Source organism: Trematomus bernacchii, unplaced genomic scaffold, assembly GCF_902827165.1.
Source record: "Trematomus bernacchii unplaced genomic scaffold, fTreBer1.1, whole genome shotgun sequence".
Taxonomy (NCBI): Eukaryota; Metazoa; Chordata; class Actinopteri; order Perciformes; family Nototheniidae; genus Trematomus; species Trematomus bernacchii.
The window spans coordinates 2,770,123-2,789,645 of NW_022987797.1; the positions used below are offsets into that span (position 1 = coordinate 2,770,123).

General features: G+C 41.4%; 1 protein-coding gene across 1 annotated transcript in view; it reads left to right on the plus strand.

The window, feature by feature from the left end:
* The window catches only part of ripor3 (RIPOR family member 3), a 90,801-nt gene extending 77,993 nt beyond the window's left edge, over positions 1–12,808 (plus strand). The window contains exons 22-26 of the mRNA XM_034149933.1: positions 2,661–2,825; positions 10,415–10,617; positions 11,731–11,814; positions 11,902–11,992; positions 12,085–12,808. Coding sequence (XP_034005824.1) covers positions 2,661–2,825; positions 10,415–10,617; positions 11,731–11,814; positions 11,902–11,992; positions 12,085–12,185 — 644 coding nt within the window. The 3' untranslated portion in view covers positions 12,186–12,808. The remainder of the gene's footprint in view (positions 1–2,660; positions 2,826–10,414; positions 10,618–11,730; positions 11,815–11,901; positions 11,993–12,084) is intronic.
* The last annotated feature ends 6,715 nt before the right edge of the window (positions 12,809–19,523 follow it).

Consider the following 19,523-nt stretch of genomic DNA (forward strand, 5'->3'; position numbering starts at 1 on the left):
TTATACTGATCATATAAACGTGTGCCTCAAAAATACTTATTTACATAAATCGTGACCAAACCGTTTGAGACCCACTGAGATAACTAGACTAAAGTTAACTATCTAAACACTGAGAGTCCTTAACTTCACCTGAGCTGAGGTTATCTGAGACTCTCAGTCTGACAGGAGAGAGTTCTCCCTCCACCTTGTTGTTGAAAAAGCTCCTTATATCCGTTAGCTTGGCTGGCTAGCACCAGATGCTAACCACAACGATCTCCGGTAGATACCCACCGGTGCGTGCGCTCTCTCTCTCTCGCTCGAGCACGCACACAAAATGGCTCGTGCCACACACACATAGAGCAGAGCTTGAATGAAACACAGAGACCCAGAAGTAAGCTACTTGTACTGTACTGTAGCATATTACTTTCGAATCAATCATTTTTCAAATTATGAATTTCACACATAAAAAAAAAAGACACACATTTCTTGGGGGTGCTTAGGGGGTGCTATGGCTACCCTGGGGGGTGCTTCCGCCACTGTGTATGAGCAGCACAGTTTTTGAACATACTGGAGCCTGTCCAGGGTTTTGTTGGGGACCCCAAACAGGACACCATTGCAGTAGTCCAAGCGGGAGGTGACAAAAGCATAGACTAGGGTTTCTGCAACCGACTCCGACAGTGACGGTCGGAGTCTGGCAATGTTCCTTAGATGGAAAAAGGCCGATTTGGTAACAGACTTGACGTGGGAGTGGAAGGAAAGGGTGGAGTCAAGGATGACACCCAGGTTGCGGGCTTCAGGAGATGGGGAGATGGAGCAGCCGTCAACCTCAAGGATGAAGTCACCAACCTTCCCGAGCAGCGCCTTGGGTGCCACAACCATGAGCTCCGTTTTCCTGCTGTTGAGTTTGAGATAGTTGGACGACATCCAGGTTTTTATGTCGTGCAGGCAGTTGACGAGAGACTGAGGGGGGAGCTTGGAGGATGGAGTAGTGCTGAGATATAATTGGGTATCATCAGCGTAGCAGTGGAAATTGAGTCCGTGATGGCGGATGATCTGGCCGAGGGGGAGCATGTCAATGGTGAACAGGAGGGGGCCAAGCACAGAGCCCTGGGGTACACCGTGATTGACTGGGGCCGGGGGTGAATTTGAGCCATTGATGGTTACAAACTGTTCCCTGTTATGGAGGTAATGACCAATCATGTTTGAACAGTCCGTGTTGAAAGCAAAAGATGCTACCAGTTCAATTCCAACTTACATTTTGGGTTTGTCTCAGGTTTGGTACTCGACTGTAAACAATGAACGATGCACCAAGAGGAATATGTAATTCAGGAATTATATATTTACAGGCCGACAAGGAATGTAATTTATTTCTATAAATGTTTATTAGTTAAAAGAGGAAAGAATAAAGATACAGCAGGTTGGTTAACAAACTACTGAGTTCTTAACCTGTTAAGCCCGAGAGACCCCAGTACTGGGGCACTGCCGCAACATCTTGCAGGAAACAGTGTCTGAGGGCATGTTCATTTAATAAACTATGAATGTTTTATATCCATGTAACGGGAAGAAACTCATCTAACTGATCATTTTTATTTATTTTTCAAAAGAAAACCCACAATGCTAACACTGAGCCTCTGAATTAACAACGAGCGAAAAATGCTAACAGATTACTGCACCGAAAATCACTCACAAAACCTTATTATTTATCTTTTCTCCACATCCATGACATCGTTTCACATCGTGAGGTGACACAGAATCGAAGGGTACCCTCATTATCACTGAATTATACGAAATCGCGACGTTATAAACAAAAACAGACATCAAAACATTTGGCGCTAGCTAGCTAGAAAATGCTAACAAGCTTACCTTGGCTCTGTAGTCTCTCCAAAGTGGTCTTCAATGGCATTAAAACGAAAAAAACGCTGCTGAAGTTAATCCATAGGTTAATCCAATGTGTCTGTGTCCCTTTGAAATGATTTCTGATAATCCATGAGCATTGAGACTGCTTTTCCGTTTCTAGATGTCAGAGCTAGAGATAGTTTCACTCTAATGCAAAATTACATGCGCAAAGCCCCCACCTTTTTGTTTCACAATGAGTGTCTGTGGGGGACTCCCCCTTTGATTCTATTGGCTCTAATGGTCAGAACGAGCATTTCCACCCAAATCACCTGAGAGGTGGAGTGTTTTTGGCTAAACCTCTCTAAAAAGGTCAAATGTCACTTGTTTTGCATCAATCTTGATACAGGGTACTTATTATATGTTGTACTTTGGGTTCCTAAAGCTTTTAGTCTACCTTACCATCATCCAAGGGTAGTTTTCACTATAAGTAAAAAAGAATATTTGGACGGACACTATAATTTACAGTTTTTTACTATGTAAAATCTGAATTTTCTTTAAAATAAAAAACATCTATATTGATTCTGACTTTTCTACATCCAACTCACAGGTTTATCATTACTTTGAGAAAAAAGATTATTAATTTAACCCTTTTAGAAGGGAAGATATGGTCATTTGTTCTGGGAATGTCATTTTCGAGCCTGAGACCTGAAAAACAGGTTAAAAGATTTTAAAGTCAAGAGTTTCTGATCTGCAGAGATAGGAAATCAAAGCACTAAAGGAGGCCTGGGTCCTCCAGACTGGTCACACACTGCACTGACTGACTGCCTTCCTCTCCCCCTTCCCAGTGTTCTCTCAGCTCCTGCAGCAGGTGCACACAGCCTGTCGGATGGTGCCCAGCCCCCGGCCGCTCTGCAGCCCAGAGAGAGTGTCCCTCTTCCAGCTGTCTGTCTATCTGAAACGCTGGAGCATCCTGGAGCTGGGAGAGCACATATCACGCCTCTCAAAAGAAGGTACATCCATCAGCTTTAAATCTATAGACGTTTTAGTTCCGAGGTAAATAAAGAAATTGTTTGAAAAGGTCAGTGTTCTAGGGATTTTTTTAATTCATAGGGACTTTTCTTTGGTAGTATTCACACATGCAAGTTGTAGCTTGTTTGTCAATTACTATTCCTACTGTGGCAATATGACAACGCCCAATTCAAACGATTTTATCAGAATAATCTGAAATATGGAATGTGAAATAATCCCCACTTTTTCACAGTTTGAATAAAATATGTTCATAGATAGATAGAATTGGAGGATGAAACCCTCTTTATTGGTCACACTTACATGTACACAGCACACACAGTGAAATGTATGACATAACTTACTTATATTTTAAATCTGATTGTCAAGATATTTTGATAAGGCATTTAATAAGTACATACGACCATATAACACTGAACAGTATTTATTTAAATCTAAATATAAAGTCCTGATCCATTAAAACCCTCTCGAAGCTTTTTCATAATTATGAAAAAATGCCTCTTCAATTCTAATAATGCCTATTCGATAATTAACAAATGCATCGTCATGGCAAATAAAATAGCAAATAAAATGTGTATGATGGGAGTTTTAGTAAAATAATCTCTATAAACAAAAGTTCTAAAAACCTGGCATGATGCAGGTAACCTAGTGGAAAGCTCCCTTTTAATGATATTTATTGCAGCTTGTTTCAGAATGCTCTATATCAGTGGTTCTCAACTGGTCAAGCCTCGGGACCCACTTTTTTCCTTCGTCAATAAATCGCGACACAATTTTGAAATTTCACTCAAATCTATTCAACAAAAAATCAGCATACAATTGTGATTAAAGTGAAGTACAGTGCATATATCCTTAAATCCCTTCACAGAACTAAAGTATGCTTTAAAGAAAGTTTAATCTGATGATGGTCATTACGTTTCTAGAATCAAAGTTGAACTCTATAACATAACTAGAGAATGCAATTCCTGAAGAAATTGCTAGTGGGAATGCTTTATGCTGAAAAGCTGAAAAGCTGATGCTAAACTGCTATGCTGAAATGTAATGTGTGAGAAGAAAGTGAAGAATTTAGATTGAAATTATACATGAACACTGGGGGCTTGAATGTGTGATGAGAGAAGAAAATAAAGTAAAAAGGCTTGGAAAAGCAGCAGAATATTTGAACTGCAAACGTTTGAACTAACTTGATGGTGAATGATCTGTCGCCATGCCAACGGCATTTGATGACATCCCATAATACGCTTAGATGCGTTGATGGCTGCATCGTTACCAAACCTGTGAAGTTTTGGGCCATTTGGAGCATTTTCACTGAAGTTATGAGAAAACCGTGTTTCATGGCGAGCATTGTGTTGCCATGGGAACGGCATTTGAAGAAATCTCAAAGCTGTCCCGTAGATGTCTTCACGGCTGGACTGTTAGCACACATGTGAAGTTTGAGCACTTTTTGAAAATGTTCATAGGAGTTATAGCGGCATCGTCTTTTATGGCGAGGGATGCGTTTCTATGGAAACGGCATATGATGACACCCCATAATTGACGTAGAGCTGTTGAGGGCTGGACCGTTAACCATTATCTGAAGTGTGGTGCTGTTTTTACCCTTTTCATAGGCGTTACGACAACATCGTGTTTTATGGCGAGGGATGCGTTTCCATGGAAACGGCATATGATGACACCCCATAATTGACGTAGAGCTGTTGAGGGCAGGACCATTAACCATTATCTGAAGTCTGCTGCTCTGAGCATGTCAGTTGGAGTTATGACATGATCGTGTTCCATGCCACAGGTGTTTATATTTGAGCTAACGAGGTGTCCAGAGATCAAAGGTTTCCATGGTGATCAAATAAATGTGGCAAAGGCTCAAATTTGTTGAACAACACATTTGTAACAGGTTTGTTAATTGACCAAAAAATATGAACAGTTGGAAGATTGAAAATGGGATTATTATTAGGATTATTTGTGACCTACAAATAATCCTAATAATAATCCCATTTTGAAAAGTAGAATCATTTAGAAAGATGTGAACATTGAAGTTTCTATTTTAGAAAAGCTGACACTGTAGTGCATCGCTGGTTTTAAAAGTGATTTATAAGAGTCATGTTTAAAGATGTGCAATACTTAAAACGTTTATAAAGATCCTCTGAGTGTGTGTCATTAGTTAGCTGATAAAATGTTAGGGATAAATACCTTGACATATTGACTACAAGAGCTTGAATCAAACAAGCAACCATGTATTTGAAAGATTAACTCACATAGCAACAGTCGCACCTGGTATATAAGTGGTGTGGCTGAGTAGTACTTTAAAGGGTTCATGAATAGAGGGGACTTGAATGTGAAATAAGAACAAGAAAATAAAAGTCTAAATGCATGAAAAAGCAGCAGAATATTTGAACTGAAAACTTTAGAACTAAAAGCATACGTCACCAATAATGTCTAAAATATGTGGAACATGTTGAAGTCAGTATGAAGTCTCCATCAGACGGAAAAGAATAGGCTGAGACAGTCTGTTAAACTCCAGTGACCCTGTCATTAGTCTGCTGCTCTAATTATGTCAATTGGAGTTATGACATCATCGTGTTCCATGACACAGGTGTTTATATTTGAGCTAACGACGTGTCCAGAGATCAAAGGTTTCCATGGTGATCAGTGAGAGGAGAGCATTTTCATTGTTTTGAATGAGAGATAAACCTGTTACATGTGAACGTTTTGTTGAAGAACCGTAACAGATATCGGTGAAATTTCAAAGCGGGAAGCATGTCAAGGAACTTGAGCATCTGAAGTGTACTTTTTGTGTACTTTCGGGTTAATAATGTGGCCTTTTTGGCAGATTAACAAAAGGTGTGCGGCTGCTGTGGTGGGGAAAGGTGAGGCTGAACTTACAATGGAGTTTAATGGAGACATGTTGAAAGTTTTTGTCACTTCATGCCCTCAAGAGGCATTTTGTTTAATTATTTTGCTTAATTTATTTTTATCTTTCAAGCTACGAGATGTTTTCCTACGTTTGTCATGAAAAATTATGTCTCAGGAATGTAGGGTTTTGGAATTATGGCAGGTTTAAAAGACAATATGAAGGCAAAATTAAATCTGTCCTCCACTCTAGCTGTGACATCACGCACTCTAAAATCTGAAGAAGGCCTCTTTACCAAGGTCTGAACAATGTTTACTATCTCTAAAATAACCCGGCGGAATAATAAAGAATTTCGTGCGTAGCATAACAGATAGTTGGAATGCTGTGTCAGCATTCCCACTAAAAAAGGCACACTTGACTTGTATTGAATAAAAAGGCAGACTCAGAGCCAATCCTGCAAATTCACCACACGTGATCCCCCAGGGGGGGGGGGATTCTCCCCAAGGAGATTTTTATAAATACTAACATATAAAATACGCATTCTGGTACACTCTGAGAAGAAAATAAATAAATATATTACTACCCGACATTTAATAATAGTTTAGGCCATTTTTTGATTTGTACTTTGTTCTGACAGCTGAACTTGCTGCTCCTCACAGAGAGAAGAGCAAAGAGGAGAGAGTCTGTGTGAATTACTTTGTGGATAAGGGTAGATAGCCCCCATTGTTCTGTGACCTGTCAGTCATCAAACCGGGGGTCATATTTCATTACGTGTTCATTTGTATCTGAATATGTACCCATGGATGTATAAAGAGTAGTTCTACCGTAAAGTTATTCTCCGTCGGGACTTCCGGCAACAAAACCATGCTGATTGGCCAGAAGACTAAAAAAAACATCAGCAAAGATATTTATTGAGAAGATGATCACTACGTGACAGAAATTTTCAAAACAGTTTATGTTCTCCGGCATTTCCAGTCCAACGCCTACTGCATGCGCAGCGTTAGAAAATCGGGCTTTCTTTTTTGAACATTTATATTTTATTAAACATTTTCAAAAGACAAAAACACACGGACAAGGACATGGCTCACATACATTACAAGTAGGACAGGACATAACATGAAGGGTGGGGGGTAGGGGGATTACAGTGTCAGTTACATTTGATGTATGCATATGGCGTTGTATTTATACATGATTTGCTTCATAATATAGGTATACTTCATTGTTTAATAGGTAAATAAATAGATAAATAGTCAAATAAATAAATACATATATGCACACATATGTACATATACACACACACATCTCTTCCTTTTATGATTAATTCACCTATTCATCCATTTCCCATTTAATTTCACTTCTTTCATTATTATTACCGTTATTTTTCTGTTTCTTCATAGCTTATTTCTCTTTATTTATATTTATTATTAATTAATATTATTATATTTATTGTTGGCAGCCGAGATGGTTTGAGTCCAGGAAAGCCCTTATCTTATCCCAAAGCCTGTTGTCTAGCTTAACCAAATATAACAGGGAGAAAGCACCTTCTTCCATACTTTAGATGTTTAGGAAGTCCTCCAGCCATCTATTTAAATTGAAGCAGTTGGGCTTTCTGACTTTCCAGTTCATAAGAACGAGGCGTTTAGTTGAAAGGCATGCTAGGGCTATAAGTTTACTTGCAAATGTTGATGTTATGCCATTGAGCGGGGATCCCAGCAAGCATGTAGCTGGAGTTAAGAGTATCTCTATGTTCAGAATCTCAGCGAGAGTATCTCCAACTACGTCCCATAGAGATTTTACAGCCGGACAGGACCAAAGACAATGTAAAAGGGTACCCACTTCCGCACAACCATGCCAGCATAGGCCCGAGAGTGTTTGATCCATCTTTTTGAGTCTACAGGGTGTGATGTATGCTCTGTGAAGGATTTTGAACTGTATTACTCTAAACCGGACACACTTGGAGATTGATGTTGAGTTCGACCAGATTCTGTCCCACTCAACTGGGGTAAGGGTGATGCCTAAATCCTGCTCCCATCTTTTCTGTGACTGCAGATTAGTATTGGCGGTTGAGGTGAGGAGAAGTTTATATATACCTGAAATCATTCCTTTCTTGTTTGCAAGTCTTTTTAGGTTCATATCAAGGTGTTCATGACAACCTATCTTTATACCTTTTGATGTTAAGTTTTTTATATTTGATTGTAATTGCATATAGGAGAGGAAGAGGGATTTATTCAGATTAAAATGTTCCATCAACACTGTGAACGGAGTTATGATATTGTTTTTTACTATTTGCCCAATGTGTTGTATGTCATGTGCTTGCATATGTATATTATTCAATGGGTTATCGCCCGCTGTGAATATTGGGTTTTTCCATAATGGGCATGAAGGGAGGGAAATACCAGTGATGCCTAGCCTCCTTTGTACAGATTTACCCACACTGATAGAAAATTGAATTAATGGATTATTCAGATTGGATTTGGGGGAGTACCATAATGAATTTAAAGATATTGATTTATTGTTTTCTGTAATTATTTGTCCTTCCAGCCAGTCCCAGTTAGCTTTTTTCGGTGTCGCTCCATAACCCCATACTATAGGGAATCTGGCATTATATGAGAGATAATATAAGTATAAATTGGGTACCCCCAGTCCACCTGTTCTCCTCGGCATAGACAACTTTTTATGGTTGATTCGTGGTTTTTTATCCTTCCATATGAATTGAGAGAATATAGTATTTATTTCTTTAAACCAATATTGTGGGATTTGAAGGGGAATTGAGGATATTATATAGGTCAATCTTGGTAGGACATTCATTTTTAACACATCCACCCTTCCCCACAGCGATAGGGGTAAAGAAGTCCATCTTCTCAAGTCATCTTTAATAGTTCTAAGTAGGCCTGGACCATTCATTTCAAAGATCTTGTTAATTGGTGATCTGATGTGTATGCCCAAGTATCTCAATCCATCAGCTTTCCAAACAAAAGGAGCAGAGCCTAAGTGATTAGAGTGAGTCTGACAGTTTAGTGGCATGGCTTCACTTTTACTCCAATTTATTTTATATCCTGAAAATAAGCTAAATTCTCTAATAACCTCTAGCACCTTAGGTATAGAGTTTAGTGGGTCAACTAATGTTAAAAGGATATCATCAGCGTATAAGTTTATTTTGAACTGATGTCCGCATTTTGGAATACCCATAATTCCTGGATTTTCCCGGATGGCACAAGCCAAGGGCTCAAGAGCTAAAATGAATATTAGAGGGGATATTGGACATCCCTGCCGTGTTCCCCGATGCAGGGGGAAAGGATCAGAAAGCATGTTGTTGCTTCTGACTGAGGAGACTGGCTTATTGTAAAGAGCTTTAAACCATCTCATACAGACAGGGCCAAATCCACATTTTGATAGAACATTAAATAAATATGGCCATTCTATTCTGTCAAAGGCTTTCTCTGCATCCAGTGATATTGCCATTGCTGGGAGATGGAGGGTGTTAGCGCTAAAAATAACCTGGAGCAGCCTTCTCATGTTATTAGCTGACTGGCGTCCAGCTACAAATCCTACCTGGTCTAGATTCACTAGGGATGGGATAACTTCCTCCAGGCGAAGGGCTAGGATTTTTGCAAACACTTTGAAATCATTGTTAAGAAGACTTAGGGGTCGGTAGTTGCTCATGTATTGATGATCTTTCCCAGGTTTCGGAAGTAGACATAATGTGGCGGTACGCATTGTTAGGGGCATTGATTGTTTTTCTATCATGTCGTTATACAACATAACCAACAATGGCGACAACACTTCCAGAAAGCATTTATAAAATTCAATACTAAAGCCATCGCACCCAGGGGTCTTACCCGATGTAAGAGATTTTATGGCAGACGCTATTTCGTTTGGCGTGACAGAAGATTCCAACTCGTGTTTCTGAGTAGGATTTAGTACAGGAAGTGTGACATTCTTAAAAAATTATCCAGGCTATGGTTTGATATAAATTGGAGTAAAATGTTTGGAATTTGCGGTTTATTAGCTTGGGATCATTTATAATATTACCTCTTATAGCTGGAATTGATAATTTACCCTCTAACTGTTTAAGCTGAAGAGCGAGCATCTTTCCTGCTTCATCACCACATTCAAAGTGTTTTTTACGGAGTCTGTAGAGGGAGAAAGCTGTCTCTTCATGTAATATTGAGAAAATCTGGCTTTCTAAATTTAAGTTTGACTTTCTTTTTTTTTCACTGGGCCCACTCGAAATCGGTCCGCGACCCACCAGTTGAGAACCACTGCTCTATATCATCCATCACAAATGTTAAGACAGCAAAGAGCATAGTGCCTGACTGCTATCTGCTGAAATGAGATGTGCATTGTAAGTCAAAAGATAATCAGCAAGAAAGGGTGTTGTCACGCCCTGATTGGCCAAGAGGGATACGCACCAAGCTGCTCTCAATTCCTAATTAGGAACCAACAGGTGATCTGAAGGACCCTATAATTAACCCTATTATGACAAGGCCATTTTATTGAGCGCACAAAATGAATTGGTAAAGAGAATGACATGTGATGTACCAAAGAATTAGGGACTGTCACAAAAGTAAACATGGTTGAATCCTCAACCTGAAAAGTCCTTAAAGCAATCACCACACAAAATTAAAATGAGATGGGCAAAATCTGTGGTGGATAAAGATAGTGTGATTTGGTTGAAAGCTCCAAAACAACAGAATTCATTATTCATTTATTATGGTAACTACTGTGTTTCAGAGTACATCCTGTCCGCCCTGAGGAGCCCCAAAAGGAGGCGGGCTTTAAATAAGATGAGGGGGCGGGGCATTGCAGAGCTCCTCCCCCTGAGATGCATGCTGCAGACTCTGGCGGTGCTGCAGCTCGACTCCAACCACAAAGTGTGCAAAGCTGCAGCCAGCTGTCTATGCAGGGCTGCAGGCTGCAAGGCCTTCAGGAGCAAGGTACGTCAAACTGTCCCTGTCAGGGTGTTGAGCTGCATTCACATGAAACGTGGTAAAGAGGCTATGCGCCGACGCCGTTGTTACTCAGTAAAGAAAGCGCACTGCGCTCAAAGTTCAAATTATCTCAAATTGACTTTGTTTACCGCTGACCTTTTCAACAAGTAACCAACCAGAAAACAGCTGTATGTAGCGGCGCAAGCTAGCAGGAGAACAATAGAAACTGTTTCCACTGCTATGCTCTGTGCCCAACCTCTCATTAAGCGAAGAGCATGTTGTGTATCAGGTGAATGTAGCTTTAGCATTAATAAGACAAAGAGTCCACAATCACACTAGCTGCTTTAAGCTAAATGCTCATTTGCATGTTAAGCAGCAATGCAACGTTCACCTTCTTCATTTAGCGTGCTAACATTACCCAAGTATAGATGAGGCTGATGCGACATTTCGAAGTTTTGGACAAATTAAAATGTTGGCCTTCAATGCCAAATAAAGTTGCAATAGGCAAGATTGTATCTTTAACTTCATTGTGAAGTAAATGTTTATTGCGCAATGTAAGGGCTATGTAATGACACCATCCAATTATCTGAAAAGTCACAAAGTTGCCATGCTAGCTGCTTTTTACGGTGATGACCTGTATTATTACCATTCACTTCCATTCTATGCAAACACATGGGCAAAATCCAATCTCTTCCAGCAGCAAATCATCACATCTTGGCCTGTATGGAGTTCATTTTTGGTGAATTCTATGGTCGCTGGCCTTTATTTGTGTATTTGTAACGATTGCCCCAAATTGGTCGACAGAGTCCATCATAGCTTCCCAAAATTGTTTAACTTCTTTGATTCTGTTCACTGTTGTTTTCACTAACAGCTCACACAGTTACAAACTAGAACTAACTCAACTGTAATGGTAAACATCATCCCTGCTAAACATTAGCATATTAGCTCAAAGCACTGCTGTGTCTAAGTTCTTAACGAAGCAGCTAGCATGGCTGTAGATTGTTGTACTTCTTATTTCTTAACAACACAGCCTCCATCTCTTGGATTACTTTGTTAAAATAAATATATTGATGTATGACAAAACTAATAATTTCTGTGTCTGTCACCCTTTTCCTCCAGGCAGTCGTTTACTACACAGAGAGTTTGAAAAGCACTGATGTTCAGATCCAACAAGGCTCCTGTCTGGCACTTAAATGCCTCAGGGTGAGCACCACAAAATACATAAACTCTCAGCAAACACTCTTTGTTAAAATAGAGAATATAAAGCATGTGTGTGTGTGTGTTTGCCAGGCGACAGAGAGTGTGGACTACATAGCAGATTTATGGAAATCAACAGATGAAGATCTGCGCAGCGCTGCCAAAGAAACCGTCCTCTCTTTCGGTACAAACATCATTATTTTGTATGGAGTAGTTAATTCACTTGTATTTTATGTCATCATATTTTTATAAAACGTTCATTTTGTGCATCTGCAGGTAAAAAGGGCTACCTGGCTTTTCAGAGGATGGACCAGCTGTACACTGAGATGCAGGAGGAGGCGTACCAGAACCAAGAGACTGAGATCACCTTTCTATAGGAACAAAGAGCAGACTTTAAGAAGGTCTTTTTTCTGATGGGATCCAACATGAAGTGTCTCTGTGATCCTGAAGACAGGGGGAGAGACTAAATGTAAAGAAAATGTGTGCCCGAGCGGGATGCCAGGATGAGGAATGGTACTTTATTTTGTTTGTTGAAGAAATCTGTGCTACCTTCATGACAAATACCAAAAGGGACGAGTTCAGAGGAAGATCTAAAGATGGTGACTTTGGATCGCTGGCGAGAGAGTTCACTGGGAACGTGAATTTATATTGGTGAAATATGAAGAGTTTTGTACAAAGAATAAGACGTTCTGTTGTCTATTGCAGTGCCACTATTTAACCTGCTAAGATGCCTCATGCAGCTGTAACATTTGTCCTGCTTTATATGGTTTTAAAAGGTTTGTATGGCCGTTTTGTTTTAAAAAAAAATGAAGGATAAATGTATTATTATTATTTCACATAATGTAACAAGTGTGTGATTAAATAACATAACCCTAACATTCAAATATCCTGTGAACATTAAACCCTGAGAGACTAAATAAATCTGCCTGAATCCTTCCTGTCTGACAGTCAGGTTTTAAAAGAGGAAATAAACCTCATGCAGAAGGATTCTACAAATCTACTTGTTGGAGGGTTTTTCTTATTATTTTCATCATCTAGCATGGCTGCTTAAATATTTCAACAAACAGGAGCTGTGACATTTAGGGACGCCAAAAGATTATCGACAACTCTGGCAGGCAGCCAAACAGGACGTAAGAGGTTTTACTCACCTACATCCCAAGGGCGCCGGAAGCGGGGGGGCCAGGGGGCCCCCCCACTTTTCAGCCCTGCCCCACATTTTCGCAGCGGTGGATGCCGTGGAACACTGTACAAATCCCGTTTCAATAATTCCCCTCTACTCTAAAGTCGCATCTAAAACGCGATCTGATATAGCTGTGTATATTTTGTTATGTTTGATTGTTATATTCAATCTCATTAGCTACAGGTATTTTTTAAGCTTGTAAAGGGAAGGTGACAGCTCTCACTCGCCACTCTGCTGTTCCACAGCGCCGCTTCCCCTCCCTCTGCTGAAATTATGAATGTAAGGCGTATAGTAATCATAGATAACACGGCAGGGTCCGTTACAGTTTGTTTTTATCTGATTTCAAATAAACAAAGTCTTGGCTTTCAGAATATTAAACTTGTTTCGGCAAATTCAGATGATAAATACAACTTTGAAGCTTGTAACGGCATAATTACAAGCGGAGAACGGAGTAACTTTACGTCACTGCGGGCATAACAGCCGGTGTTTCTCGTGAGTGTTTTCCCCGAGAAACAAACACAATACACACAAACGCAAAAATACACAAACACACACACGTATACACACACACACTCGCGGGCTTCCCCCAGACCAGTAATCCAAACGAAAATATCTTCCCTTCCCTTCCCCTATTTTGATCATTTGCTCCACTAATAATCAGATCGATCCAGAGAAGAGGAAACTTTAAAGGCCTTTTTCTCAAAATGATGACTCTGTAACAGTCATTATATAATGTGACATATTTTGCTTAATATTTGGAGTAGCCTACAACAACAATCCTGATATCATGAGAAAGCTATGAATCTCCTCTTTCCAACAGTGTATACAACTCAAGGTTCAAGGGTTCAAGGTTCTTTATTGTCAATCTGACATAGCTACAGAGTAATTATGCAGTTGAAAATCTTATGTCACAGGCTTCTCCAACAATGCAACATAATAACATAACATAATAACAATAAGAGCAAGAGCAATACAAAAATAATAATAGTTATAAAAATGAAATAAAGTTATGATGTGGAATAGTGCAGTATGAGTCTATATACAAGTTATTGGAATGATATATATATATATATATTAGGTATTAGATACATACTACTGAGTAGCAGTTGAATGTTTGATGTTGTTTCAACAGTTCAATTGTTTAACAGTCTCACTGCCCGCGGGAAGAAACTGTCTCCGAATCTTCTTGTCCTTGCCCGGATGCTGCGGTAACGTCTGCCAGACGGCAACAGAAAGAACAGTTTGTGGCTGGGGTGATGGGGGTCTTTGATAATCCGTAGTGATTTCTTCCTGAGCCGCTGGGAGTAAAGGTCCTCCATGGATGGCAGCTCCGTCCTGGTGATGTGCTGTGCAGTTTTCACCACCCTCTGTAAAGCCTTACGATCGAGGTCGGTGCAGCTGCCGTACCAGGCCGTCATGCTGCCAGTGAGGATACTCTCTATCGTGCACCTGTAGAAGTTGCAGAGTATCCTGGAATCCATTTTGAACCTCCTCAGCCTGCGGAGGAAGAAGAGCCGCTGTCGAGCTTTCTTGGTGATGGTGGTGGTGTGAAGAGACCATGTCAGGTCCTCAGTGATGTGGACCCCAAGGAACCTGAAGCTTTTGACTCTCTCCACCGTAGTCCCATTGATGGCGATGGGGGCGTGTCCCTCTCCCTGCTGCTTCCTGTAATCCACAATCAGCTCCTTTGTTTTGCTGATGTTGAGATGGAGGTTGTTCTCCTGGCACCAAGATGTCAGGTTTTCGACCTCCTCTCTGTATGCCGTCTCGTCATCGTCTATGATCTGGCCGATGACGGTCGTGTCATCAGCAAACTTCACGATGGTGTTGGAGCTGTGTGTGGCCACGCAGTCGTGGGTGAACAGGGAGTAGAGGAGAGGGCTGAGCACGCAGCCTTGAGGGGCACCGGTGTTAAGAATCAGGGTGGAGGATGTGATGTTTCCCACCCGCACTGCCTGGGGTCTGCCCGTCAGGAAGTTCAGGATCCAGTCGCAGAGGGCGCTGTTGAGCCCGAGGTCTCTGAGCTTGATGGCCAGCTTGGAGGGCACAATGGTGTTGAATGCTGAACTGTAGTCAATGAACAGCATTCTCACATATGTGTTCCTGTTCTTCGGGTCCAGGTGTGAGAGGGCAGTGTGGAGGGTGAGGGCTATGGCGTCGTCTGTGGACCTGTTTGCTCTGTAGGCAAACTGCAGGGGGTCCAGAGATTCAGGGAGGGAGGAGGTGATGAATAATTTGACTAACCGCTCAAAGCACTTCATTATGATGGAGAAAATGTGTCTTCGGGTCAATGCGACTGATTTCGATGGAGCAGGTCACTTTGCATTAGGTAAAATAAAGCAGGCAGACATAACAGGAAGAATATGTACATTTTAACCCAATCAAATAGGACATTGTCACACCATTCAAATGTATCCATGTAAATTACAACCAATAAAAAAAGCTTAGATTTGTTTATTTGTTACGTTGTTTACTTTATTTGTTACGTTGTTCTGTGTGTGTCAGCCGTTAACCTAGATAGAAAGAATATATACACTTGCAAACACGTCAGAAGAACCAGCGCAGAAGAAAACTAAATACAGTCAATCTAAACTTAAATTAACAACTGGAAGGTCACATCCCTGACATCCACGTCTCCGGAGCCTGGACCTTCATCAATCATAGAAACAGCGAAGCCAGATGAACCCAAAAGCAGCAGCTCTGCGGCCGCAGAGACTGTCAAAACCGCCGCCACCGCCGTCGATGAACCGAAACAGGCTGGTTCCGACTGCATGGAGGTTTGTTGTCGGGACATTGAGACGGGTAAAGCTGTACAGCTAACTGACCGCTAGATTATTTGGGCAAAGAGAAAGGTACTTCAACGCAGAATGGTACAAAAACAGAGAGTGGTTCATTCTTTGCAAAACCACTAAACGGGCCTTCTGTGAAATATGCAGATTTGCTGCTGTCAAACGGCTTGTAACTTTCTCAAAATGTGGAGATGATAGCTTTGTTAATATCGGAGTTAATAACTGGAAAAAGTGCCCAAGCCTCCTGGACAGCCACGAAAAGTCTCATTTCCACAGAGAGTGTATTCAAAAAAAGTGCGCTTTCTTCAGTCAAACACCAGTCAACATACAGCTTGTCAAACAACAGTGTATTGAGCAGGAAAAAAGAAGAGATGGAATGATGGAGCAACTGCGCTGTCTGCAGTTTCTAACCCGACAGGGCCTAGCAATCAGGGGGCATGCGGATGAGGAGAGCAATTTCCAAAAGAACTCGTAGCTGAGAAAAACCCCACTCTGAAGAGCTTCATGCTCACCGGGAAATATGCATCATGAGACAATTAATAGAGATGTCTCGATCCGATCACGTGATCGGGGATCGGAGCCGATCACGTGATTTTCAAAAAATCGGGGATCGGATTTTTTTTTTCTTCTTTTTTTTAATAAAATATTTTTCTTATTTTATTTAATGTTACAAAACAAAAATGACCATGTTCACGTCTTAAAGTCATCCTGAGGCCTTAGTTTTGGTTTAAAATTACACAACATCATGTATGTGTTGCTTCTTTTGGGCTTGTTTTCATAGACCTGGTTGCTTATTTCTCTCAAATATGGCAACAGAGTGGGCAGGGTGCAGTGTCTAATAGTAGCAGTAAGCTAACTAGAGGCTACGTTCAGCTGGTGACTCGGGACAGAGAAAATGTCAGGAGTTTGGAAGTATTATAAAATTGAAAGCGAAGGCAGTGTAACAGCCAGATGCAATGTTTGCAAGGCGGAGGTTCCGCGTGGTGGAAAGAACAGAGCTACGTTCAACACGACCAATCTAATACGCCACCTGAGAAACAAACACCAACAACAACACAACGAGTACACAGCGGCCACTCAGGTAACGGCACTGAAACAACCAACACTTTCAGAGACTTTTAAAAGGAAAGAGAAACTGCCCCAGAACAGTGAAAAGGCCAAAAAAATAACAGCCAAGATAGCTGAATTCATCGCGTTGGATGACCAGCCGTTATCTGTGGTGGAGAACGTGGGGTTTAAGGGACAACTTGAATGCTTTTCTCCTTTTTTTTCTCTTAAGGCGAGACACGGCAGGCAAAAACATCGTTTTTCCTGCACTGGTCAATTTTGAGATTTTGTGCTATTTTGATTCCATAACATGTTTTCTTTCAGGCTTTTGGAAGGAAAACGTACAAAATACACATTTAAGTGTTTATTTTACTATAGTTTTGTCTATTTGCGTCTGTAGATTTCTCCTAAATTCACCAAAAGTTAGCATTCTAAGCACTTAGTGCCCCGGCACTTATTACCCCAGGGCACTAAAACCCAGGCCCCACGGGAACAACGGGGTTGTATCCGCATATTTCTCTTGCGTATAGCCCTTTTTGCCACACGACGCCGTAACGGAACGATAGAAACGGACCCTGCAAACGACAACGGGTCCAAAGGTGGATAGATCTGGGAACGGAGCGCTCTGGGGGGTCCAACGGCTCCGTGTGGTAGCCTATACGGTCATCATTTTCTGATAATGACGACGCAATAGCCCCGCCTCTCCCCACCTCTGCTGCTCACCCCCGCAAAAGTACACTGCACACTGTTGGAGCAGAACACTTCTGCTACGCGCCGTTCGTTGGATGAGGCTGGATCTCTATTAAATTAAGAAAGGAATTGAAAACACCGGAATCAAAGTTATAACAAATTATCTGAGTTTACTTCTAGTAGGAAACCAAACACATATACAAGTTATACAGAGTACTCGAGTACTCCGGACTTTCAGATTTGTGATGCGATGCGGATAAATGCGTCGGGACCCGCCAACTCATCAAACCAAAAAGAAATTGGACTTCAGGTTTGTGATGCGATACGGACACAGTTATCAGGACCTGCCACTCACCAAACCCAAAAGCATTTTTACACACACCAACATCAGTATTTCTATCTACTTTTGGGGCGGAGATTTGTCGAGTCTTCCTTCCCATTTTTCTCCCAAGCGAATTAGAGAGCCCCTGGGGAGGAGCTGTTTAAACTGACCACCTCCCCCAAGTGCCCTGATTGGCTGGATTCGCTTCTGGCCGAGGTCAATCAGAGTTCCGAACAGAGTGAGATCCAAAACCACACCAGGTCAAAAGTCAATGTTTATCTTTACCTTATCTTACTCTACATTCCTTTCCCAGGGGATATTTTCACCTAAACTATCCTCCTTCAGACATTTAAACTCTTCTCCGCCTATTTAACGATGTCTTTTAACGACTTAATGACCGCATCTGGCTTTTAGGGATGATAAGAAGGATGTTGGTGTGTTGAAACACAGAATCTCTGGATCAGTGAGTTTGAAAGTAAGAATAACATTCCTATTCTAAGTGACTTATCAAAACCCGTTTGTGATTACCTAAAATAGTTCAAACAATACATGTTTACTTCAATACAGTGTAGAATCATATCTTTTTACTTCAACACTGAATTCAGATTATTTATCTTTATCTCGATATGGACATAAACGCGAGTGAAGTCTAATCTGACAGGACGGAGACACGCAGCTCCTCCCGCTGTGATGCAGCGGGAGCAAAACACACACTTCAAGTCAGATCATCACCCTTAGCTATTTTAATTACCTCTCAAACTACCTAAACTAGTTATAAATATGTTTATTTTTACTGTCGAGTCACTCATTACTGGATCAGCTGCTGCATGAGACAGACACTGACGCTGTCAGAAGATTTAAACTTTAACACACGTTGACCGGCGAAAAACTCTGCCCGGTTCCCTCGGCCCCCACCGCGGAGAATAAACAGAAGTGCAGCCATGACAACCATTCTTCTTCGCTGCTTTTGTGGAGGAAGTTGCTGCTTTTGTGGAGGAAGTTACAGCGCCACGTACAGGCTCGGCATATGTACTGCAGCTTTTCCAGCGGTTGGATCTAAACGGAGCTGTCTCGTGTGGGAAGACACTATCCTGTGTATATTGCGTGTGGGCGGAAGCTTTTTGGCGATTGCGTTTGCGTTAATCCTATGCGTTTTGCCATATGCGTTCCCGTGGGGCCGGGGCCTGAGTACAGATCGCGTTCACACCGGAGTACTTTTCCCTGAGGGAAGATTACGCAAATGAGCCGCTGACGTCACTTCGTCTTCTTCTGCTTTGGGTTTACTGGCAGGCCGCAAACAACTTCACGGCGTATACTGCCACCCGAAGTCCCCGGCCGGAAGTCCCCGGAGTTGGGGACTGGCTTCAGTAGAAGCTGCTGGGACTCCCAGCAGCTTGAAGCCTTCCGAGTAAATTGCCAGAACGCCGACACCTCCTCATCACTCCACCGCTCCCATGTTTCTTTTTGTGTTGCCATAAGTTATTCTCTCTCCGTTGGTGCGTGGGGCTAATGCTAATAATGCTAATGCCAGATAGTGTTAATTTCGTTGACTAAAACTATGAGGAAATATGTTCGTCAACGACCTTTTTTTCCATGACTAAAACGAGACGATGACGAGACGGCAATGACGGCAGTAAACAATAACTGTAACGAAATCAACATGCAATATCGTTGACGAAAAGTGACG